At 42.3% G+C, this 25024-nt stretch overlaps 1 protein-coding gene across 2 annotated transcripts; it reads right to left on the bottom strand.

Moving 5' to 3' along the window:
* Nucleotides 1–3014: 3014 nt before the first annotated feature.
* Nucleotides 3015–24774, bottom strand: LOC311045709 (phospholipid phosphatase 3-like). 2 transcript variants are annotated; one of them, XM_084057670.1, is made up of 6 exons: nucleotides 24392–24774; nucleotides 17507–17661; nucleotides 9702–9982; nucleotides 8618–8675; nucleotides 7213–7389; nucleotides 3015–5268 (listed from the first exon to the last, which is right to left on the bottom strand). In XM_084057670.1, the coding sequence occupies exons 1-6, from the start codon at nucleotides 24525–24527 to the stop codon at nucleotides 5140–5142; spliced, it is 936 nt and encodes a 311-aa protein (XP_083913796.1). In that variant the 5' UTR covers nucleotides 24528–24774; the 3' UTR covers nucleotides 3015–5139. The 2 variants fall into 2 exon arrangements, with proteins under 2 accessions (XP_083913796.1, XP_083913795.1); XM_084057669.1 differs by lacking the exon at nucleotides 17507–17661 and adding an exon at nucleotides 16348–16505.
* Between the last annotated feature and the right edge of the window lie 250 nt (nucleotides 24775–25024).

Below are 25024 nucleotides of genomic sequence, written 5' to 3'. Positions count from 1 at the left end.
CATGACATCATAGTGATGTCATGAATAGTGACCAATCACAACTTTGGCGCACCTGACCAATCAGAACGTTGACGCACCTGACCAATCAGAACGTTGGCGCACCTGACCAATCAGAACGTTGACGCAAAAGCCAGGCATAGAGGGCTAATATCCGCTCTATACCTAAAGGTATAGAGCGGCTAATATCCGCTCTATACCTAAAGGTATAGAGCGGCTAATATCCGCTCTATACCTAAAGGTATAGAGCGGCTAGCGCCGCTAAAAATGGCTACTGGGAGGGCCGGCCTGCCGGCGGACCACGGCCACGTCACTCTGACTCAGACATAACCATAAACAAATCCGATACGCCCCTATATATATATATATATATATATATATATATATATATATATATATATAGGCATGTCACTCTGACTCAGACATAACCATAAACAAACCCGATACGCCCATATATAGGCATATCACTATGACTCAGACGTAACCATAAACAAACCCGATATAACCAATAGGCATATGCCTATTGGTTATATCGGGTTTGTTTATGGTTTTATGGAGTTATGTCCCGATAGGCACAGAATCGTAAATCATATTTTGGGGCGAGTGTTCGTCCCAACTGCCAATCAAAGTGACTACAACAATCTACAGCACGTCTTTTTCGGCCAATCACAGCGTGTCTTTTCCGGGACTTCGACAGGTCATGTGACAGCACATGCCTTAACATTGAATCACCGAAAGAGTGAAGGCTGATAAGACCCAAATAGACCCAACTAGTTGGGGAGATGTTTTGTTCACCTGATTTGGAGCCCAATCTATGAGCTGATAACGTGAAGATCGCTGTCCTGCCAAAGTGTGTGCTGAACTTCAGCTCAACAGTGAGCTAAACTCCACTTCCCATAGAAAGAATGACAGAATCTGTTGTTTTACTGAAGATTCTTCAGTTCATGGAGTAAAGAATTAAAACAAACATAACATACAACATGAAATGGCAATGCTGTCCTGTCCTCTTTACAGTAGTGTAAATACAACCGTTTTTTAATACAAAATAACCATTAACTGCTGTTTTTAACATTAACTTATTAACTTATTTATGCATACATGAAATTGTCACTACAACATGAAATTATTACTTCCATATGAATTGCAACTTACAGCACTGCCTCCTGGTGAAGGTAAGTAGAAGGTAGAAGGAAAAAGCATCACATTGGACACAGAGATGAAGCGGATGCACTTTCTTTGCATGCTGCTAACACAATGTTCTTTGTAAGCCCACATAGCTGTTTTCTATTAGGTTTCAATCACCTAAACTCACACACCTGCCTTTAATAATGTCACAATCACCTCTTCTCATCAAGAGGGCCTTTCAATCTAAAGGTAGTTTTCTTTCAAAATAAAGCCATTCTAAACAACATAACAGCATACAACATAATTGTGGATCGACTATTTTCAATATACTTTTATACATTGTTTTACATTTGAAAACTCGTGAAATGGGACATTCTGCATAATGAGTACTTTCTACTTTTGGTACTTTAAGTCCATTTTGATACCAACAATACTTTTGTACTTTTACTCAAGTCATTTTTGAATTCCGGACTTTCACTTGTAACAGAGTAATTTTCTACATTGCAGTATTGATACTTTTAACTTAAGTAAAACAATGTGAATACGTTTTCCACCACTGCCTGGACCCCCCTTTGAGAACCACTGCATTGCAACAATGTAAACATCAGGAAACAGTCATCATCCACCATCACGTGAGGACAATACTGTATTCTATGTGCTGTATCACCATCGTGGCTTAAGGGTCACACGTTCTCTTGCTTGTTGAACTGATCAACTCTAATCTCCTTGCTGGCACAGAGCCTGATCCACAATGAGGTTCATGACTGACTGAACAAGTGCAAATGTCCCACTTCTGTGTTTGCTTACTGTTGTGTTGTGCTCTGGCCCTGTGCCCAAGACATTCTGTTTGGAGAGATACACATTTTCCTTCTTTTCAGCTGATGCATTTTACAAGGACTTGTCTTGTAAGCTAATGGTTACAATAATAGCCTACTTTAATTCTCCTGAATAACATTTAACCACTTAAAAGGGATGGTCCACCCAATTTTTTTTTTCTATAGATAGATTAGTCACCCCATGGACACTTGAATTCATGGATATTGTTTTGTTTTTGTCGGATTCCTAAGCCAATAATTTGATGACCAGCGGACCGGTAGGCAGCAGTTCCGGTAGGAGACACAAAGGAGAGTCTTTGTGTCTCCTACCGGAACCGCTGTCAAATGATTGGCTTAGGAATGCGACAAAAACGTCATTCAAGTCTCCATGGGCTGACTAATCGATAGAAAAAAATGTCCTTTTGGGGGTGAACTATCCCTTTAAGCATAACTAACCAATTTATAGCTATTTTCGCTCTAAAAACAAAAACAGAAAACGTTTTGATAGCATAATGACATGCCCAAAAATAGGGATGCTAGTTTGAGTGGCTATTATAAGCTAGATTCAAGACAAATTCATGACAATGACTGTCACAGCATGGGACTCTTTTACCTGGTAAAAATAATAATTAAAAAAATAAGATAATGCAGCTTGATATCCAAGAATGACAAGGAGTTGCTTGGATAATTCATATACTGATAAGCCACTGCAGTGATAAACAGTTGTATAACTTGTATTAGCATACTGGACAACACTGGTGGTCTGTCCGTTTCAACTATTCTCTTATACTGTATGTGAATGTAACTTGCCACTCTGGCATTGAGTGAGCCTAGCCTATATTATTCTAGTGGGCCAGTGGGGACAGGGGTTGAAACCTGGAATGTGCACTATTTCCCCACAGGAAGCTGAGCACGGAACTCTAGCATGGCCCCACCCCACGCCCAGATCTCTCCATCGCACGCAGAGCATGCTGCGTTATTAGTAGAGAAGTCTGGAACCCTTAAGTTGTCATAATGTGGCCGTCAGCATATAAGAGAACACACAAAGAGTTAAAAAGAAAACCCACCACGCTCTGCTATTTTTGGTCTTGTGTTTTTATTAAAGACACTTCATCTTAGATACATATGTTTTGCATTTGTGTCATACAAAAATTTAAAACGAGACAATACAAAAATATTGAGGCTTAGTTTTTTTTTTTTTTTTTTTTTTTACAAACGCTGGTGCCTTGAGAATTTCTTTCATAAAACCTTTAGTATTCATTCACAAGTTGTCACATTGCAACGTGACATTTGTCGACCAATGCCTCTCCAAGCAGCACTCTTGACATTTACACAGGTGTCAACACTTTAAAGTCATAGTGGATATTTCTTCATAAGGTAGATATATACGTGACACAGTATTATACATGGTATTATAGCCTACATAACTCTCCGATACATACATTATGGAAAACATTGCTGAATATCGCACAGGGTGAGATTTCCCACAAGCGTCTCCAGGCAGAGACGAGATATCATCTTCATACTCGATGCAGGTCTATTGACATTTAGCTGAAATGTCAATATCATGCAAACTCTTACATGACCTCACATTAACATATGATTACCTGCGATTCAATATGAGTTTATATTCATTAAAAAAAATCATTCATGGTAACGCAACCAATGTTTTTTTTTTTGTTGTATTAGCATACATGGTTTTCCATCATTTAATGTGCCAAAACATTGAGTTGCAATTTTATTCAAAAAGGTTGACGACCTCTGCCTTTGAAAATCCCAGCCCTGGTAAATTGTTGTGTATAATGGTAATTCGGGATGTCTTGTCACAGGGTTCCCACGGAGATGTGAACCATGAATACATAACAGCAAGCTATACTGGTGCTGTAGTGTATTTTCCACAGTTTTTCTTTTTCTCGTGTCTTGACTTGAATGTGAGTCCGCTGAAGCAGGTGCCGGTTCCCTGCACTCAGCCTAAAGCATATCTGAAGAGAGGCGCGCGTAGGCTATAAACACTCAAATATAGACATGACATTTAGACACTGGCTCAATGACAGACAAGCCTTTACACCCACACACAAACACACACACACACACACATTCACACACTCGTACGCACACACGGACAAACAAGCATGTATGCACACACACGTGTGCCCACACACACACGCACGCGCCGCATTCACCCTGACCTAACACTCGTGAGCGCTCGTCTGGCACATACAGTATAACAGACAGTCATTTCATTCAAAGGCTCAGTGGGGGCTCGTCCCAGCCAGCAGAAAGAGGCCCACTTTCTGTTGCTGTATTTTCCACCTACTGTAATTCCTATGTACATTTCCTATACAAAAACTACACTGTGTGGACACAAATATGCGAATAATACAAGAACATTGCTTTACAAAGCTTTGCAAAAGCTTCACTTCAGTTCATTCAAGTGGTGACAATCAATCAATCAATCAATCAATACTGGGTTTGGATAAAATAGTGCTATAACTCAATACATATAAAGGTTATTCTTTTTTTTGCCGTTGTTCATATACTTAATAATCAATAATAAAATTAAACAAAACAAACACATCCTTCCTGTCATTAAGGAATTTGTTGTTGTCTTTTGGTTTGCGAGTGTAACGTGCATGTTATTCTTAGCACGGGTCCCATGTTGGCTGCAGCTGAGCGGAGGAAGCGTGAAGGCCACGTGCACTGCTCTGCGCCGCAGCTGTCTTTTTTTCACCGTCTCCTTTCAGTTCAGGCTTTCGTCCATGGAATGACCGTGGGCTGTTAGGGCTAGAGGAGGCCTCTAGGAGAATCTTGCAAGCCCACATCTGTTCTGTAACAATCAAGAGTTAGAAGGATATAAAGTCTCGGGGAGTTTAAACTTGAGAGAGGAGCCGGTTGTAATCGCAGTCCCACATTCAAAGCGTCTGCCCGAGATTGAGATGGGGATTTGGTCGTCGATAATGTCGAAAAACCCCCGTTTGTTCAGATTTGCTCAGTTCTACCTCCCCTCCCTCTCCTCCTGCTCTTCTGTCTGCGTTGAGATGTCCAAACTTCGTTATTTTGTCTGCGTTGTACAGACCCTTTCAGGCTTCCATCCATCCAGTCTTGGCCAGTGGATGTAGTAGTAGTAGTAGTAGTAGTAGTAGTAGCAGTGATTTTAAGTGGCACAGGTCAGGATATAATGTGCTAATCTGGAGTCCGTCCTTTACGCCATGATGAGGTGGTTGCTCCGTTCCCGGATGTCCGCCGGAGGAACGAGCTCCTTCTTCACTGGCGCGGGCGACATCGCAGAGCGTCTGCCTTTGGGTTTGAAGAGGTCTGACACAAAGAACACCTGAGAAGAGACACATTAGGAGATCCGTGTTCAATTACCAATGCAACTGATCCACTATCACAAGCACTTTGACAAAGAATACGGAAGCATGGAATCTGTCTCGTTGAAAACTGTGTCACCTAGAATATAACCCATGGAACTGAATGATAACTGAAGGACACTGACATCTGATTGCAGATTTTAGCTATAACCATTATTTTATACTTACAGCTACAATCAAATTACTTTAGTTACTTTAGTTTTTCAATAGATCTGCTATTTTTTGAAAAATGTTGAACATTTTGTGCAAATCTTTGCTTCTGGGGGTCCCTGGAACAACATATTTTGAGATGGGGGTCCACGGCCAAATACATATCATTTTGGGGGTCCTTGACATGAAAGAGTTTGAGAACACTGAAATCAACAGGCTTATAAATACATAATAAAATAAAACAATCTGATCCGTAATAAAACTGACAAAGCAGGCTTGTAGTAACAAATGCCCCCTTTCCATTGTAAATTCCTGACTTGGCACACCACGTGTCTACCCAAATTTCTTGCCTTTCCATTATGTACCAAATTAGCCATTAGATATGGTGACGTGTAACACCGTTGACTACTGATTGGTCCGAGAATCCTCACTAGCAATGCACAGACAGAGGACGCAACAACCGACGGATGCAGATTTCAGCTTGCAAGTCACGGTTGCTTTGGTCGCCTGTTATTGTGTTATATTTGTCTTTTTGTATCTGCGAGGATGTACTGTAGGTGTAGCATAATTGTTGCTGTCAGAAACCGGTTCGATTAGATTGCATGGTGTTGTTTGTCTAAGTTTGCTCTGAGAGTGTACAAATGAACCAAATGTACCCTTTATTAACATTGGCTTCCTGCTGCCCTCTTTCCTTTCTGACATAATCATTCCACTTGTAAATGCGGCACAGAGCAGTTGGTAGGGGTGAATCGTTTTGCTATTCTGGTAAATATAAATGTCGCTGTGTGTAGCAATAAATAAAACAATGTTCTTGCATTTATTTACGTCCAAGATTCTTTGTGTTGTGCCTGTCATCAACTATTAAGACACAGTTAAACTAGATGTTGTAAAAATGAAATGAATGAATCAGTGTTGAGCGACTGCATGGCCTATTTCCTGCCTTAACATTATTACCAGAAACCGCTTTGATGGGCTGTATTTATACTGCACAGGGGGTCCGAGAACCAATGGAAACTGGCTCTCGGACCAACTTTGGAAGCAATATTGGGTAGAGACGAGTTGGGTAGAAAGTACGAGTAAAGGCAAGGCGAGCTGATGCTATATATTGCCGCTGTCGGATGGAAACCTTGTATGTCCAAAACCGTTCCATTGTGATTTTAACCCATTGAGACCTGAAGCCGATTCTACATGTCTCCTAAATCTCAACAGTTTTCTGAAAAACCTACGTTTCTATATCAGTGGTGCTCAATCTTTTTCATGTCAAGGACCCCCAACATTATATGTATTTGGCCGCGGAGCCCCATCAAAATATTTTGTTCCAGGGACCCCCAGAAGCAAAGATTTGAGTTCAAAATGTTCACTTTAAAAATATATATATTCAAAGATTTGCACACATTTTCACGATTTTTCAAAAATAGCAGATTTACAAGCTCGTAGCGCGGCACTCTGTGCCGCGCAATGAGCTTGTATATCTGCTATTTTTGAATAGCACAAAGTGTAAAATAATGCTTTTTAGCTCAAATCTAAAAATGACACAGTTCCAGGTCTTAATGGGTTAAAAACAATTTAAAACTGTGAAAATGGCCGATCTGTAGTAGATCGTCAATTTTCATTACTTTAGTGCGACGCTCTTGTGTTATGAAGTAGGGCTTTGATTTACGAAGAAAAAAAAAAAACATTTGAAACTCGGTTTCTGCCCGACAACAGCGGTATGAAAAGTGAGCAGAAGAAGAACACGATCAAACACTACTCACTATGCAGTAGGCCACCAGGGCTCCCTGTACGAAGCCGGCCAGGACGTCGGTGGGGTGATGCTTGTGGTCGGACACGCGGGACAGGCCGGTGTAGAAGGACATCATGATGAGGGTGAACTGGGTGAGGGGACGCAGCAGACGGGCGCCGTGCCACGTGAAGCGAGACTGCAGGTAAAACTGCGGACGGGAAAAACAGAAAGGTGTGATCAGTAAGGGCATAGAGAGAGGTGTGTGTGTGTGTGTGTTTGTATTACTATACTTGCGAGGACCAAGTATAGGAGAATTTCAAGAAATCTACATTGTGAGGACCGTTTTTCTGGTCCTCACAAGACAAATGGCTGTTTTATAGTTAAAAAAAACAAGAGAGAGATACGTTTACAGAAAAACATCAAACAACAAACATTAGACATGTAGAGGCTAGGTTTAGGGATTGGAATTAGAGTTCAACATGATTTATACTTAGTTGCACGCCAGTGGCATGCACCGGAAAACAGCCGATCTATAAGCTCACAACGCGTCGCAGCGCGACGCGTTGTGGGCTTGTAGATCTGCTGTTTTTCGGCTTTAGGCTTACGGTTAAAACTGCCAAAATATATGTATTTCTAAATGACATTCATAAAATCGCTTTCCTAAAGCGTTGATGTCCTCACAAGTATAGTAATACAAACGCGTGTGTGTGTGTGTGTGTGTGTGTGTGTGTGTGTGTGTGCGTGTGCGTGTGCGTGTGTGTGTGTGTGACACATTGTGATTGACGAGCACAGCAGAGAGGTTTTCCTAGTGGAAGTTGGCTGCGCTTTTGATTCAAGTTTAGAGGAAGCTTTCCTTACTAAACAAGTAAAATACCAACCATTAGTACAAGCCATTATACATCTCTAGGCTGTAAGTGTCAGCTCATTGTTTTTATATTTGGCAGCTTGGGCCATGTCCACAGGCTGGCTGGTGGTCAGGGGCTTGAGGATTATGGGGTTGTCCAAGTGTAAGGCAAAGCAGCTTGCAAAATATTGCTCAATCTCCTCCATTGTAGGCAGTCGATCTATTTGGAGGAGAAGGTGCTTCCTGTACCCATACTTTTTCTCCGGTGTTGGTAATATGGCAGACTGAAGTGTATGACCAATGTTGACTGTGAATAAGTTCATGTGCATTTGTTGTTTACATTCTGTACATTCTGGACTTGTTTGGATTCAAGCACAATTTTATCGTTTGTTTTGTTTTTATTTTCATAAATGAATGCCCCATTTCTACTTGATGACAGTGTCGACCTACAAGCTCACAACATGTCGCATCGCAACGCATTGTGAGCTTGTAGAATAACAGGGATGACCAGTGTAAGTCTGTCTGTGGGTAGTAAGTCTGTACTGTGTGTATGTTCATGTTAAAAGGTTTTGGATAAGAAACAGTAACTCACCACCAGGTAGAGCATGGTGTACATGGAGAAGGATGCATGTCCAGAGAAGAAAGACTTCCTGAGGAGACACAGAACAGAGCCTATCAGCATCCTGTCACATCACTAACAGGCATGATGGAAAATAATATACAGTATGCAAATCGGTCAGGCCGAAATATCGGCCAATATTTGACGATGTGTCCTGAAGTATAATAAACAAAACAAACACGTTCATCATTTGTCCTGTACTCCTGTAGTGAACTTTGTTTGCTTGTTAATGATGTAATAACATTTTAATGTTCTTTTTATATGCTATGCCGAATTTCATATATTTTGTATTTCATATTTATCTTTTCAATGTTATCTATCAAAAAAGACTCTTCGGAGCAGGATCGGCATCTGACCCAAAGATCTGGCATCGGTCAGGGTCTTCATTTATACGACTTAAAGACCAAAAAATGACTTCTTTTCTATCAATTACACATCCCATGAAGCCTGGATTTATTTTTTTTTGTCACATTCCTATTTTGATGACCGGTAGAGTCTCCGGTAGGAGACTTAATTGAGTCTCCATTGAATCTCCTATTGACCGATGACTCGGTCATCAAATTATTGGCTTAGGAATGTGACAAAAACTAAAAAATCACCATGAATTCGAGGCTTCGTGGGGTGTATCATTGATAGAAAATAAGATTTTTTATACATTTTTAAATAAGAAATATTGTACTTTTACTCCACTACAATTATATGAAAACTTAGTTAGTAGTTACTTTGTAGATTTCGATTATTATTACAAAACACACTGACAATGCGTCGCATCGCGACGCGATGCGACGCATTGTGAGCTTGTAAATCTGCTATTTTCAAAAGATCTTTAATACATTTTGAACTTGTGAAATGGGACATTCTGCACAAGGAGCATTTAAACTTTCGTATATTTTGACACCGATACTCTTGTACTTCTACTGAAGTACATTTTGAATACAGGACTTCTACTAACAAGAGCATTTATCTAACATTGCAGTATTCATACTTTTTACTTAAGCAAAACACGCGAGTCCATCTTCCATCGTTGTGTGAACTATCAAACTCAATGCACATATACCTGGCCTCTTGCACTTTGCTCTCCTGCCCCTGACACTGGTAGTCCGTGATGTACCCCAGGGAGCAGTTGATGGCGGAGAAGTCCGGCCGGCACACGTCCAGGAAGTGTGGCCGCATGCGGCCCACCGACACCTTGGCGATGTCGGTGAAGGACTGGCTGATGGCACAGCCGAAGACGAACACGCCCACCTGCTTGTAGAGGGCGGCGACGTAGGGGTTCCCCACGAAGGCCTTGGAGCCCTCGCTCAGGTAGTGGATCCTGTAGCTCTCACCGATCACAATCTGACATGGGACACAAGTATTCTGTGTTGTAGTAAAACGTCCATGGTGTGGTTTAACCCATTATTAACCCATTAAAACCTGAGGCGATTCTTAAAAATGTTTTCTAAATCCTAACAGTTTTTTGAAAAAAAAAAAAAAAATGTTTTCAAGATTTTTCAAAAATAGCAGATCTACAAGCTCATAGCGCGGCACTCGGTGCCGCGCTATGAGCTTGTAGATCTGCTATTTTTGAATAGCAAAAGAAATCTAAAGTGACACATCTGTGTAGTTTTCTTTCTTTTGAAAAATCATGAACATTTGTGCAAATCTCTGAATATATATACATATATTTTAAGAGAACATTTGTAATCTGGAGGTCCCTGGAACAAAATATTTGACAAATGTTCGCTTTAAAAAGTATATATTCAAAGATTTGCACACATTTCGCACACTTTTTCAAAAATAGCAGATCTATGAGCTTGAATATCTGCTATTTTTGAATAGCCAAAGACATCTAAAATGACAGAGATGCGTTCCCGGATTGGTTAATCGGCTCTACTGGGCGGCCGTCATGCAGGTGCACATAATTGACATAATAAATACATTTACTGCACAGTGGTAATGGTGAAAGTTTATGTTGATTTCATGTCTTTTCGTTTCGTCTATCCGGCCGTCATCAGTGTGTGACACACTGATGACGGATGGATAGCCTAAACGTCTGTCATTGAGGCATATGGAGCGATGAAAGAAAAGAATATCGATTGATTTCTGAGTGCGACCCTCCGCTTTTTGATGATGCTAGATGCGCGGACCCCCATCTCAAAATATTTTGTTCGCATTAAAAAAAAATATATATATATATATATATTCAAGTTTATTAGGAGGACGCACCACGCTGGTGGTAACAGAAACAAGTAGGTCTTGAAGTAAGAACATTTTAGGTAAGTACATTTTAGGTAATACAGCGCGGTCTTAACACATGCTAATGTAACTTTTGTTTTCAGCCTGCTTTGAGGATAGAGAAACCAGCACTGACACTGTGCGAACACGGGGGGGTGGGGGTGGGGAGGTGTGAACGCGGAAAAATGTGCAGAGGTTTTCAGTAATTGTGCAAATAAAACTGCTGTCTGAAAAGCCAAAACCATGGATGGGAATGGTGCACTTTTGGTGAATGTTGTGGACAGCAGTAACTCACTACAGCTGTTCAAGCTCAGAATGCCCCCCCCCCCCCCCCACTTCCCCCGGACCCCCTCCCCATAAGTAGCCTCCAAGCCACTAACAAATGGGAGCGACTGAGCGAGTGGGGCAGAGGAGGAGGAGGAGGAGGAGGAGGGGGACGCACGTGAGATTGTGGGAGTGGGAGGGAGAGGAGAAACAAAGAGGGGGTGGAGTGGTGGGGAGAGCGGGAGACAATAATGTTATTATAGTATAGAATTTTTCATTTTTCTTTTATTTCGTCAGGCTTAGTTTTAATTAGTGTTATTGTTTTTTTACATTTTTTTTTATTTATGTGAGGTAGTGAGGGTAGAGATTCCAAAAGTTTGGAAACATGTTTAAAATACCTCATTGGCTATTTTCACTAATGACAAAGTTTTGTTATCTTTTAGTTTTGCCTTGTTATTTTTTCATACCATTTAACTAAAACGTTTTAACTGTAATAACCCAGGGGGGGGCGAGAGGAAGGATGCCTGGAAATTAAACGAGAAGAGGAGGAGAAAAACAGAAAGGAGAGGAGGTAGAGGGGAAAGTGGGGAGATGGGGACGGGGGGCACAGAGGAGGAGGAGGAGGAGGAGGAGGAGGAGGAGGAGGGAGGCACTTCTGGTTCTAATCAGCAGAAACGCTGAGCTAGGCGACATGTCTGATTTCGGTGGCCAGACTCCACTGGGCGCACATCGGGGGCACGTTTGTTTTTCACGGCACTAAAGCCTGATTTACACTTAGTCGCACACGGGTGTCGCGCACGGAACATAGCAGACCTACAAGCCCACAGCGGATCTACAGGCCCAGCAGATCTGGGCTTGTAGATCTGCTATTTTCCATGCGCGACACAGGCACGCAACCAAATATAAATCTCTCTCTCTCTCTCTCTCTCTCTTTCATTCTCTGGAAAGTCTCTGATTTCACGAGGGGGAGTCTGGGTGTTTTCATGTTAGTATCTCCGTATCGTCGGGCATTCTTGCGAGAAGGACACAGTCATAGGTTTCACTCTGAGAAACACGTTTTTGTCATTTTTGTTCTCCTTTCTTTCACCAGGGAAAGTCCTGGAGGGGAGATTTAACAAGCTGATAGAATGTGTTGTTTTTCCACCATCCAGGCCTTGAGAGCCGGCCCAGCTGCTTTCATGGGGAGACGGAGTGAAAGTGTGTGTGTGAGAGAGAGAGAGAGAGAGAGAGAGAGAGAGAGGAGAAACACATCTGGATCTCTTTGTGTGAGAAGAGATTAACTATGTGAATGAGCGAAAGTGCGTTGTGTAGGACATGCAGTTGTTACACTGTAACCTCGGAGAGATTCACGGCCTCGTGGCTCGCCTCATAAAACTCTCTCATTTTCCCCAAAATGATAACGTGTGAACCCAGACGCTGTATGAGAGGGTGTTTCCTTACTTCTAAAATAAGAAAAATCTGCATAATAGCCAATTATTATGAACACCCCCTTGTGACACTTTTGTGCCTTAAGCTTGATTTATAATTCATGGCGAGCCGGTGTCTCGCACCGAAAATAGTGCGACGCACTGTGAGCATGAAGAATGGCTATTTTCGGCGCGTGGCGCCAGCACAAAGTATGAATCAGACTTTAGTCAGACGGATGTATGAAGCACTACATTACTTGATGCCAGTGGTGTAAAGGAACTTAAGTACATTTACTCAAGTACTGTACTTCAGAACCATTTTTTACTTTACTTTGGAGTATTTCAGTACTTTTACTTCTACTCCACTACATCTCAGAGGCAAGTATTGTACTTTTACAGTTATTTGAAAACTTTAGTTACTAATTGCTTTGTAGATTTTAAACATTCATTAACCACTTCGGCCCTATATACATTTCGGCCATTTGAAGATAGTCGATCTACAAGCTCACAATGCGTCGTGATGCGACACATTGTGAGCTTGTAGATCAGCTGTTTTCAAAAGATTTGTATAAATTTAATACGTTTGAAAACTTGTGAAATGGGACATTCTGCATAATGAGTACTTTCTACTTTTGGTACTTTAAGTACATTTTGAACCAATACTTTTGTACTTTTGCTCAAGTAAATGTTTAATTCTGGACTTTTACTTTATTTCTACATTGCTGTATTGATACTTTTACTTAAGTAAAACATTTGAGTACTACATTATTTAATGCTGGCGTTCTCTCAGTTCAAACAAGGCAACAGTAAGTAGGCTAGGATGCTATGTTGTTTCTTCATACATTACATTACACCAGTCAGGGGATTATGTACGGTATTTAGCTTCCGGCCAAATGGCCAAAGATAGACGAGATTATTATTTATGTTTTCGTTCACGTTTAGCAGGCGGGGGGGGGGGGGGACGACGACGACAGTTCTGCTGAGGTTCTTTTTTGTTTGGGCCCTCGCCGCAATTTCACCCCACCAATTACTGTATCTGACCGAACAACCATTGCGTCAACCATAATTACACAGGTTCGGGGAGCTCCTTCTCACCAGTAAAAAACCCCATTGGCCCTAAGCCTTCCTAGTAGTCTGCACTCCAGGAGGAGGGAACTCCACTTTGGCTATAGGGGAACCAATCTAGAATTATTTCAGTCAGTGTGCCCCTGGGCACGAGGAATTTACGTTCCCCGCTCTGCTACAGAGGACCTAGCCTGCCAACAGTATTATGCACCACAGTAGCACTGAGCAGGTACCTATACTCACTTTTAGCCAATTTTTGTAATTAAGGCCTTAGGCGTGTACAGACTAAGCCTGATGTACAGTAGATAGCTCCCACTGCACCACTGATCTGTCAAGATTGGCGACAGCTAGAAAATCCTGCAGTCTTATGCAGAACAGAGGCACCGATGGGGGGACTTTTAAATGGCTATAGCGCTCTAATCCTTAACTTGTTATAACTTGATGACAGAGCAGGTTTCTTAATGGTTAGTGCTATACTGTACATCCCAGTTAAGTGTAGGCATGGTATGCCACGCCCCCAAATCCTTATTCTAACCTTAACCAGACAAGAAGCATGCCTAAACTTAACTTAACTAAACTTAACCTAACCTAACCTGACAGTGCCTAACTTGAACTAAACTAAATTAGTTGAACCCATGCCTGAACTGAACTAAATGTAATTAATTAAAACCCAAGCCTTAACTTAACTACATTTCATTTTCTCAATTCGTTTTTTGGATTACCTATGAAATTTAGGCGAAATAAACTAAACTGAACTAAACTATCAATGTCCCAGTGTGGTAAAGCGAGACGTTGTGGAGTAGAGATTCTGGGTACAGAACCTTGGACTGTCCTTGAGGGGGTTCCAGGGGGACCCCAGCTACATGAGTTAATATAGCATCAAGATCAGTTTAACCACTTTAATCCTATTTTATACTTGCCGATCTACAAGCTCACAACGCGTCGCAATCGAGACGCGGCGCAAGGGGTAGACGTGCTATTTTGGAAGCATTTCGAAAACTTTGGAAGAATTTCGAATAATCTCGACAATTTGTATTAACAATACAAATGTTATAGGGAACCCTGGCACAAAATCTTTTAAAATAGGGGTTTGCGGCCACATACAGTACATATCAATTTGGGGGTCCTTGATGTGAAAATGTCGAGAGAATCAGTATTGAATTGATCAACACATTGATCCACTAAACACTTGAGCCCTTCAGCCATCTGAAGTACCTCAATCAGCAGAACCATCTTAAACCCTGAAAAGGAGAAAGCCCCTGACAAAGTAAGCGTGGGGAATGTTGTTGATGTTGGCCGTTATCTGGAAATACCCCGAGAGCGCTTTGGGGGCTGATAGCGCAGATGTGGAGGGGTGTTGTTGTGTTACTAATCCAGTGATTAGAGCAGGATAATCCTAGTATGTACTCGCACACAAAGTTAACAATAAACATGAGGTCCTCACTCAACATAAGGCTTTACATGGACAGTATAGGGTTAACCCATTAAGACCGGGAATGCATCCGTGTCATTTTAGATTTCTTCTAAATAAAAATAGCAGATCTACAAGCTCATATCGCGGCACCGAGTGCCGCGCTATGAGCTTGTAGATCTGCTATTTTTTTTTAACGTGAAAGTGTGTGCAAATCTTTGAATGTATTTTTAAAGCAAACATCTGTAACTCAAATCTTTGCTTCTGGGGGTCCCTGGAACAAAATAGTTTGAGATGGGGGTCCATGGCCAAATACACATATATTTTAAGTTTTTCAGAAAACTGTTTTTTGAAGACATTTGTAGAATCGGCCTCAGGTCTTAATTTAATGGGTTAAATAAAATGAAGAAACAAAAAACAGACATAAAAACACAAATGAAATAAAAATGCAATGCCACAGCGAAACATAAAACAGGTAAATAACATAAAACAAATCATTTCAAAGCACAACAGTAGAGAAAGAAAGTTTTTTTGTTGTTGTTTGATTTTAGGAGATGATTCAGATGGTGATGGCGTTTGTGTGGGCCTATAAACCCCCTCAGGCAGGAGATTCCAAAGCATTGAGATGGTAAAGACCTGCACTTTGGTCTTTAGCGATGCGCGGGAAAATAACCCGGGAAGTCCTGCCTGAAGGACCTCAGGGTGCGTTTACGCTCACTAAAGGTAGGGTAAGTGATTTTCTTTGGTTAAAATAAGTGCTAAATAGCTCTATATTCTGATAGTACCCATTGCTATAGAGTGTTTGTTCAGTAACAGGAGTCTCCATGTCTCTCCTACTCCTTATTAAACAGAAAATGCATTTTCAGGTCAGGATACGAATTGTATCCAATCAGGATAGAGAACTCAGACACGATACAGATTAAACAAGTGAAATTGGAAGTGATGACACAAAGAAATGAGCAGACAACATTGGAACTGGAACACTATAAAAAATTAAGCTGATACATGGGTACTCTCTCCTGATTGGCTGACATTTTGTCACCTACAATACCTGAACAAACACTCTCTATAGCAATGATTACTATCACAATATAGTGCTTTAACCTTTTAACAAAAAACTTTTAGTTTTAACCCAAAAATATCACTTACCCTACCTTTAACGTTGCGAGGCGTATGCACTGTGGTGTGCCGTGCCGCATCACAAAGACAGCGAACCACCTTGGAGGACATTGTTGTGTGAGTGGGTGATGGTGTGGTAGTAAAAATGGTGGTAGAACAAGAGGGTGGAGTGAGAGGGTGATGTTATGCAGAAGTGAGTGAGTGAGGCTTGGTGAACTTACAGAGAGGATGGTGATAAGAATGCCAGCAGCGCAAAGCACGCCGTCGCTAATGGTGTCTCCGTGTTTGGCCGGGTACCTGATGGACTCGTCGTCGCAGTAAAAACCACGGCGGTAGGGCTGAACGGCGCTAGTCTCAATGACGAGGAAAGGCAGGCCGGCTGGTGGTGTTTTTTTTTTCGGAAGAAGGAAGCGGTGAGGCACAGAAGAGAGAAAGCAGAAGAAGGAATGGGGGGGTGGGGGGGGGGGGGGGTGCCGGGTTAATGACAGGGAAGTCTTAATGAGGTCACAGGTAAAAAGGCACAGTTTAGGGTGCGACGAGGGAACACTTGGGGAAACACTCAATCCAGTTGGCGGCTTGTATCTGGGACTTTGTCGACACATATACCGATTCAGTTCAGTATTGGTGTGGTCGGCCTTTAAACTTTAAACTGAACATACTTACATTTTTACTGATACAACTTTACCCCTCACTTCCACAGGACATTGTATATGAATATACAGTACAATAAATATGCAAGTACATGTACTGTATACTGCTATGTGAATGTACTGTATATATACTGTTACCCTCTGTGTGTGAGTAGGTGTTCTCAATCCAACAATACATTTATCTATTCATAAAAACATTGTATAATGTATATGCTACTAGCCTCTGTGTACTGTACACTTTCAATATGAGCAATAATTCATATTTATTTATCTACCACAGATAAATCTATATAATTTTTTAGCACATTTTTTGCTCATCTTTTTGAATAAATGGCTGTAAATAATAAAGAATTATAAAAATTAAGCAGAATTCTGATTATCTGTCGGGGGGGTTCCTGGAGTGAACCATATTATAGATTAATTAGCAATTAACCCATTAAAACCGGGAAAGCATCGGTGTCATTTTAGAGTTTTGCGTCGGCTATTCAAAAATAGCTGATATACAAGCTCACAGCGCGACACTTCGTGCTTATACATCTGCTATTTTTGAACATTTTCTGAAAAATCTTAACAAGTGTGAGAACTAACTGATTTAGAAGGCCTTTGTAGAATCGGACTCAGGTCTTAATTGGTAAAAAAAAAGAGGAAGCCATTAACTGGATGGGTTGCGTGTCCCGAGGTGTGGGGCCCCCTGGTCGGCCCCCTGCCCTGGTGCCGCGGCAAGACTTACTGAGACCACGGGCACAGCTGTGCCCACGGCTGTGAGCACCACGGTGGACACCGTGCTGTTCTTATAGGGCAGGCCGATGCCGCTGTCCCCACAGTAGAAGCCCCGCTGGTAGGGAGGCAAGGGCGATTTGTGGAGAAATGCGGCCACGAGCATCACTGCGTAGTCAAGACAACACACACACACACACACACACACACACACACACCTCAGTCAGACTGCTCTTTAACCACTTTCAACCTGGCATCCCTATTTTGCCCATGTCATTATAGGCGGAAATCTTAAAAGAAATGTAAAATATATATTTTCTTTTTTTTTTTGGACATAATTTGTAAAAAAAAATAAATAGCTGATCTACAAGCTTTACAACGCATCGCCATGGGTTGTGAGCAGTGAGACCATGGCTCTACCCATCGCAGTTAGTATTAGTTATACTGTACTAAGATACTTTACTGTACAGATAATAATGTTTTATAGCTTTAAAAGGGATAGTTCACCCCCAAAATGACTTTTTTCTGTCGATTGGTGGAGAGAGTCAGAGTGCACCATTGGAGGTGCCCTCTCTCACCCATGGAGACTTTTTTGCATTTCTAAGCCAATCATTTGATATCCGGCAGTGGTTCCGGTAGGAGACACAAAGAGTCTGCTTTGTGTCTCCTACCGGAACCGCTGCCTACTGGTCCGCTGGTCATCAAATTATTGGCTTAGGAATGCGACAAAAACAAGAAATATCCATGAATTCAAGTCTCCATGGCGTGACTAATAGATAGAACATTTTTTTTGGGGGGGGTGAACTACCCCTTTAAGCGATTAAGACCAGTACCGTGGACAAGTGCATGTACAACTATATCAACAGGCAGATACTGCAAATAGACAGACATACATACACAACAACATTCACACAGACACGCCACTCCACACTCAGTCTTCCAAAACACCCCCACACCCCACCCGAGATTAAGAAAATGAGGAAATCCGAGGAAAATAACCAACATAACAAAATCAACCAGAACAACAGCCAGAAAGGAAAGAGGTGTCATTACTTGGGAATACGGAGAGGCTGTCATGCTTACAATAGCCTAAGCCAACATCAAACAGGCTTACTGTAGTTACCAGTAAAAGAGTTGGAAAGAGTCCATGACACAAAACAACACGACAACAACAAAATTCAAACATTCCACTATCAGCGATCCACTCCTTTCCTTCCTAGGCTTTCAACTTCACTTAAAAGGCCCACTTTTAGATGCCTGGGAGGGGGGCCCGCGTCCAATCAATTCTGTGTCTTTTGCCACTCGGAGGGGGTAAACACCACAGCCCCTATTTATCGCCCACAACAACAAACATTTCGTATAATAAGACACAAGTCAAAAGCAGGTCATTTTTCAATCCACCCGAGGCACCAAAGGAGGCCTGAGAAATCGCCTTTGCGAGGCAATTTCTCAGGCCTCCTTTGGTGTCTCTCCTGGGTACCTTTCAGTACCCAGGAGAGAGAGAGCGAGGCCTCAGCCTCCGTTTGAAAAAAAAAAACATACTCTGGATCACATCAAAGGGACATTTAACTGATTCTGAGACTTTGAAGTCGCTGTCTGAATAATTCTGAGATCTGCGAACACAAAGAAAAACAAACATTAGCGTGCACTCTCATGGGCCAAGACCCAAGAGTGGTGGGGCGTCGGGGGTCAGCCCGGGGTGCTGGTTTGACTTCCCAAACCAAAATGTCAACACACGCCTCAGTTGCTGAGCTGCTTGAAATCCTCACACACACACACACACACGCACGCACGCCCACGCCCACGCCCACACACACACACACACACACACACACACACACACACACACACACGTCTTTTGATGGTCCAGCTGGGTTGAGCTCAGGTTACAGACTGGGGGGGGGGGGGGCTTCTGCTTGATGGGAGCCCCAGACCGCTGGCTCTCCATTCACATTCAACAGGATTCACATTATTACTGTCACTGTTTTTACAATCCCTCTTCAAACAAATATCTGGTGCTGAGCTAGCCCACAATAAGCTCCACGGCCTATGTTGTGGACCATGAGAGCCTTGGCGAGGCAGTGTGTGTGTGTGTGTGTGTGCGCGCGCGCGCGTGAATTGTAGAAAAGTGAAAACATACTTTTAAGAGCACACAATCCTGTTCGACCGATCTGTTCACTTTTGCTTGGCCTCGGCCATGAGGGCGTGAAGGTCAGGCAGAAGTTCCTAACACACACACACACACACACACGCTGGGCTTGGCAAACTTGCGCTGCCTTGAATGCTGATGCAGGCCAGTGGAAAAAGACTGGGCTTGCAGCGGGCCCACAGCACTGAATGTGAAACACGTTAACCCCAGAGTCCTGACCCCTTGTGACCGCTTCTAAGCACATTCACAGACTCAAGACTAACAGAAGGGGCCATGAGTAGAAGGCAGAGCGAGAGAGAGAGAGAGAGAGAGAGAGAGAGAGAGAGAGAGAGAGAGAAAGAGAAAGAAAGGGAGAGAGTTAGAGTGCAGTTTTCCAAAGCCCTTAACCACTTCTTAAACCATCTAGACTTAGTACATTGGACCTGCGTTGGCTCTGTACTTGGACCACTTTTTTGGCCTCCACACCAATTCTCTTAGCCAAAGATAGCCGATCCACAAGCCCACAACAACGCGTGCATTGCAACACATTGTGAGCTTATAGATCTGCTATTTTTTTGTCTCAGGTTCCTCACAGCATATGGGTGTTGCTGGGGTTCACATGGTTAAAAGAAAGCCACGTGCATCATCATCATCATCATCATCATCATCAGGTCCCAATGACAGCTGATGGGAAGGACAGAAACAACAAACCAGCACCAGTCTTTCCAAGCATTCGGCTGGGTTCTGTGCTCCCACACTTAACCCCGTCTTCCGACCCTCCAGTCCGCCCGATCAGTGCACCGTCAGCATTCCGCAGAGCATCTTGGGATTTTCCCTCTCCCGCCTCCTCCTTCTCCTCCTCCTCCTCCTCTTCCTCCCTTCCCGCTTCTGACAGCGCAGGGGGAATAAATGGTGCCCTCCTGCCAACAACAACAGCGGGCTGGAGGCTGGGGGTATGTCTAATGCATTAGCTCAGCATCAGCCCAAAGACAACACAGAGAATGGTAAATACTCCCTCCTCGCTGAAACGGCTCGCTCACGTCGGAGTTCTGCCCTCGCTAATGTCAATATCAGGTGTTTTCGTTCTGTTCTGTCCCTTAAGCTGTTTGTTGAACAGTCGGCTGAAGAACGCTAACAGGCCTTGGATGAGAAATTATCCCAACAGCACACTGAAGCGAGTACGCCGAGAGTATCAGCCGACACTCTCATCCAAACCGACACGGGCAGAAAACAGATATTGTTAGCACCGACGGGTTGAGTTTCTTCAGCTCGTCTGTTTGCATTTCTTCTAGCATTGGGGAGGTCTCGCCGTTTAACTGCTGCATGTGGATACTCAAATCAGTGTGTAGCCCTCTCACATTGAATTAAATCCCACCATATTTTGAAGGCATTTGTCAAAACACCAAGTGCCACTATTAAAATAAACAGACGCACATTTTCCACTTGCTGGGATTGCTCTCTCTCTCTCTCTTGCTTTCCCTGGCATATAAATGTATACATGTCTAAGGGAGTTGTGGTGTGTATACACAGATGCAGTTGTTTTTACTTGCACCCCAGTGTGTATGGCCGGATGAGCCCCCACACACAACCTACTGCCTGTCTGTCTCTGGGCTACTGCAAAACTCTGTTCCTATACACTGTACTGTACACACATATAGTACTTCTACCGTACTGCTGTGAAGGATTCTTTTCTGTGAGTTCAGGCTAATAATGCTATAGGGTTAAAGCAGTCCAGCCAGCGTGACGGATTACCCACTAAGCCCTTATACTTTGTTGTGCGACAAATAGTGAAAATACCTGATCTACAAGCTCTCAGATATTATTCTAATAGATTGCAAATATATTTAGGGAGCATATAGAAATCTTTTCAACATGCAACCAAAATACAGATGCCATGGTTAATGTTAACTCCCAACCTGGTGTTGAGCCTGATGAACCAGGGCAACAGCACATAAAAAAACATTATAAGATGATTAACGCGAAAACATTTAAAGACACCTGCAAATCCTTAATGGCCAACTGACCCCGAACACTTAACCTCTGGCTTGAGCAACAAACAAAATCACAGGCCTCCATTCAGTCGGCATTAGCCTCAGTCTCAACGCGGTGATTAATAACCCTCTACAGTGCCAGGATGGAGGTTCAAATCCTCTCCGCGTCAGGCAGCCGACTGGCGGTGCTGCTGACGCCATCGGGACACATCACAGCGAGTAAGGGGAGATGCTTTCATGTGAAGTGAGAGAGAGGTCTCCCAGGCTCAGTGGTAGGCCTACCAGGAACTGCAATCACTGTGTGAGAATGGAGGAGTCGTAATTACCAGTAAGCGACCCACCACTTCCTCCGTGTGGTCACTGCCCCTGAAACCACATCTTTAGCCAACACTGCTGGTTTGTTGACCAGCTTTTTCTGTGGGCAGGTATACATACACAACATGTGGGGGGGCTTTGTACCCTCCGCGTGGAAAAAAGAAACGTCTGGGGCAGTGGGAAGACGCCAGCATGTTGGCATTGTCTGGGTTGTTGCTTCATAATTAATAAAACAAAGGCTCCTCCTTCAGTTATACACAGCCAATCAATGACAACATACTCACCTCATCTATAACACTTTGGACACAGTGACACACAAACAGAAACAATGCAGTGCATACTCAATAAATCATCCAAGATCACTGGCACCCCCTCCCACCAGTTGAATCTCTGAATTACAAATGCACAAACCCCTACCCCCTCGCCGTGCTCACCACCTCCTTCAGCTGATGCCCTTTAGGAGGCGCTATATGTCCCTTCCCACCAAAACATCTGGTTTTAACCATGCCTTAAAATTAGTGAAATGGACCTGAGTTGCAACTGTACTTGGTCTGCTCTTGTTTCCTTCTACACCAAACTCTTCAGCAGAAATAGCAGATCTGCTATTTCTGGCAAATATTCCCCCAAAATAGAATAGAATATAAAATAGGTTCAAGTCTTCTCTCTTCTTTTTCTTTCTCTTTCGGGAAATTACAAAATGATGGAGCTTGAACACAATGTCACCCACCTTTTTACACCTGTAAATGTGATAATAAAGTTGATTCTGATTAATAACTGATTTCCTCCCAACTGCAATTAGCAATGAAGACTCTAACTCTGACAGGTGTACCTGGACTTGGAGAATCATGTGCATGCATGTTATATGTGAATTTTGTCTGATGTCTAATGTGAAGTGGAATGTCTATTGTGATGTTGATATCCGTCTATGTTGTGTTGAAATAAGCTTACCGACCAGGCTTTACTGAAAGAAAATCGCACTGACCCTGGCCGTGGTCATTACATACAGACTGACTGACTGACTACTAGTGGGGCTTGCCTTTCTTATTGAGTCACATACAAGAGCTTCAAAATGTAAAGCCTTGAGCCTGGCTTTGCTGTTCAATACTCATAAAATGTGACTGACAAAGATGACTAAAACATCTGGTCAAACTGAGGAGGAAAAGAAAGCAGTGAAGAAGTAGAGTTCTGACAGACGACCAAAGCGGAGCCTTTGATTGGCCTCCGGGACCAGTAAACTAACTTCATAATCAATAACTCACCGACCCACCAACAGTATGGCGGTATTGGGCAACTCCATGAAGAGTTATTTTACACACACACACACACACACACACACACACTCCCCATATGTCTGACATTTACACCACTTTGCTTTAATTACGCCACACACATATATTATGCCAGATGTCACTTCAATGGGATTCCTGGCTAGTGTGGAATGTCAGACATTCTGGAAAATATAACGAGGAGTGATTGAAAGGAGGGGTACAGGTGCGGGTGGGGACCAAAAAAACCCACATATATCCTTCTCAGAGAAACTGCATAATTATTTCCCCTTTGCCAGCAGAATTTATTTTAGCACAGAAGCACTGAACGTGTAGCACCAAGAGAGGGTTATAGTTCATTAGAATTCATACAAACATAATATGGCTGATTGAATAAAATAAAATGATAAAATAAAAATGGGCATAGCTTTAAAACTGCACAGCACTTGTTTCTTTATAATGCTAAATGAAACTTGATGAATTGAATACACAGGACCACAATGGAAACAAGCCTTTAACAAACAAGCCCTCACTGTCCTAGTATTTGCAAACTGTTAATAAAGTATTCAACCAATCAAAAACGTCCTTACCAAGTGTAGTAGGCTACATGCCAAATAATTAAGTAGTAATAAAACAATGTCAAAATAAATTGTAAGGTATTTATAATTGGTTTGAAATGATCGACCTTCTTCAAATATTTCATTAATTGAATAAAAAATATAGTTTTGTTATCATGACAGATATATGTAAATGTAGACTATACTAATATACTACTAACAGGATAGGTGGGCATAAGGGACATCTGGGCACCTCGATGTAAAAATGCCTATTTTGTCCAAAATGGTAAAAAAAGAAAGAAAAAAAAGGTAAAGTACACATGATTAGAACATGCTTAAACATTCGACAATTAAGGTCTAATATTTCTACATTTGTTACAAATTGCTACAAAACCTGTATATCCAGTCGTTTTTGGGCATAAACAAGATGTTGAAGGGTAAATGAAGTCTGATAATGATGTACTGTGCATGTTCCCATCATGTATACTTTACTTTATTTATTTTTTTACATTTTGGACAAAATAGCCAATTTTACTTCGAGGTGCCCAGATGTCCCTAGTGCCCACCTATCCTGTATCCATATACTACCCTACTAACTGATGTCAGTCAGACAGGCAAATGATCAGGCAGCGGGATCCTTACCTAGAAACAAGCAGAACAGATCCACTCCGACCAGCAGCTTTCTCCTGTTGCTGTCTTTACAGCTGTTGTTGTTGTTATTGTTGTTCTTGGTCTCTGGTGGTGCCATGGTCTTCTCATAGATCAGACAGCGTTGCATTTAAATGTTGATGAGTTAGACTGACTGGAATAAAAAGGAACTTGACATCTATGTCATACGTTCTTGTTATTATAGAGGCTAGAGAATGAGAGCGCGCGGAGAGCGAGTATTACGCATGAATCCTTATTATTTACGATTCGTGCCAAAACTGTACTGTTTGTCTATTTCTGCTCATTTGTCCTCTCAATGTTAACCTATTTTATTATATTCTGCTCGTACTTACTCGTGTTGTCAAACTTCTAATGTGTTTTTCCTTTTCTTCTGGCGAATTTAGCCTAGTTTTAAGTTCCCACCTTCTGTGTCCGCCTCCTCCAAACCACTCCTCTAAACCAGGTTTATGTTTCGTGGTACAACGGTGTCGCTCGGCAATACGAACAGATCTACAAGCCACCGGTGGTTCACGTCGCGACGCTTTGTTTGCTTGTAGATCTGGTCTTTTTGCACGTGACACCGTCGTACTACGTCGTATACATTAAGTTTTTAACCCCGCCTCTTCT

Source organism: Gymnoscopelus microlampas (assembly GCF_963454915.1).
Source record: "Gymnoscopelus microlampas genome assembly, chromosome: 5".
Taxonomy (NCBI): Eukaryota; Metazoa; Chordata; class Actinopteri; order Myctophiformes; family Myctophidae; genus Gymnoscopelus; species Gymnoscopelus microlampas.
This window is presented reverse-complemented; position numbering and strand designations above follow the sequence as displayed.

Excerpts from the sequence above, each read along its gene's own strand:
- LOC311045709 (XM_084057669.1), bottom strand. The coding sequence starts at position 24,527 with ATGCAACGCTGTCTGATCTATGAGAAGACCATGGCACCACCAGAGACC. Across the intron at positions 7,390-8,617 it reads ACACCATGCTCTACCTGGTG|TTTTACCTGCAGTCTCGCTT; the intron begins GTGAGTTACTGT and ends TCCCGTCCGCAG. Across the intron at positions 5,269-7,212 it reads CCCTGGTGGCCTACTGCATA|GTGTTCTTTGTGTCAGACCT; the intron begins GTGAGTAGTGTT and ends GTCTCTTCTCAG.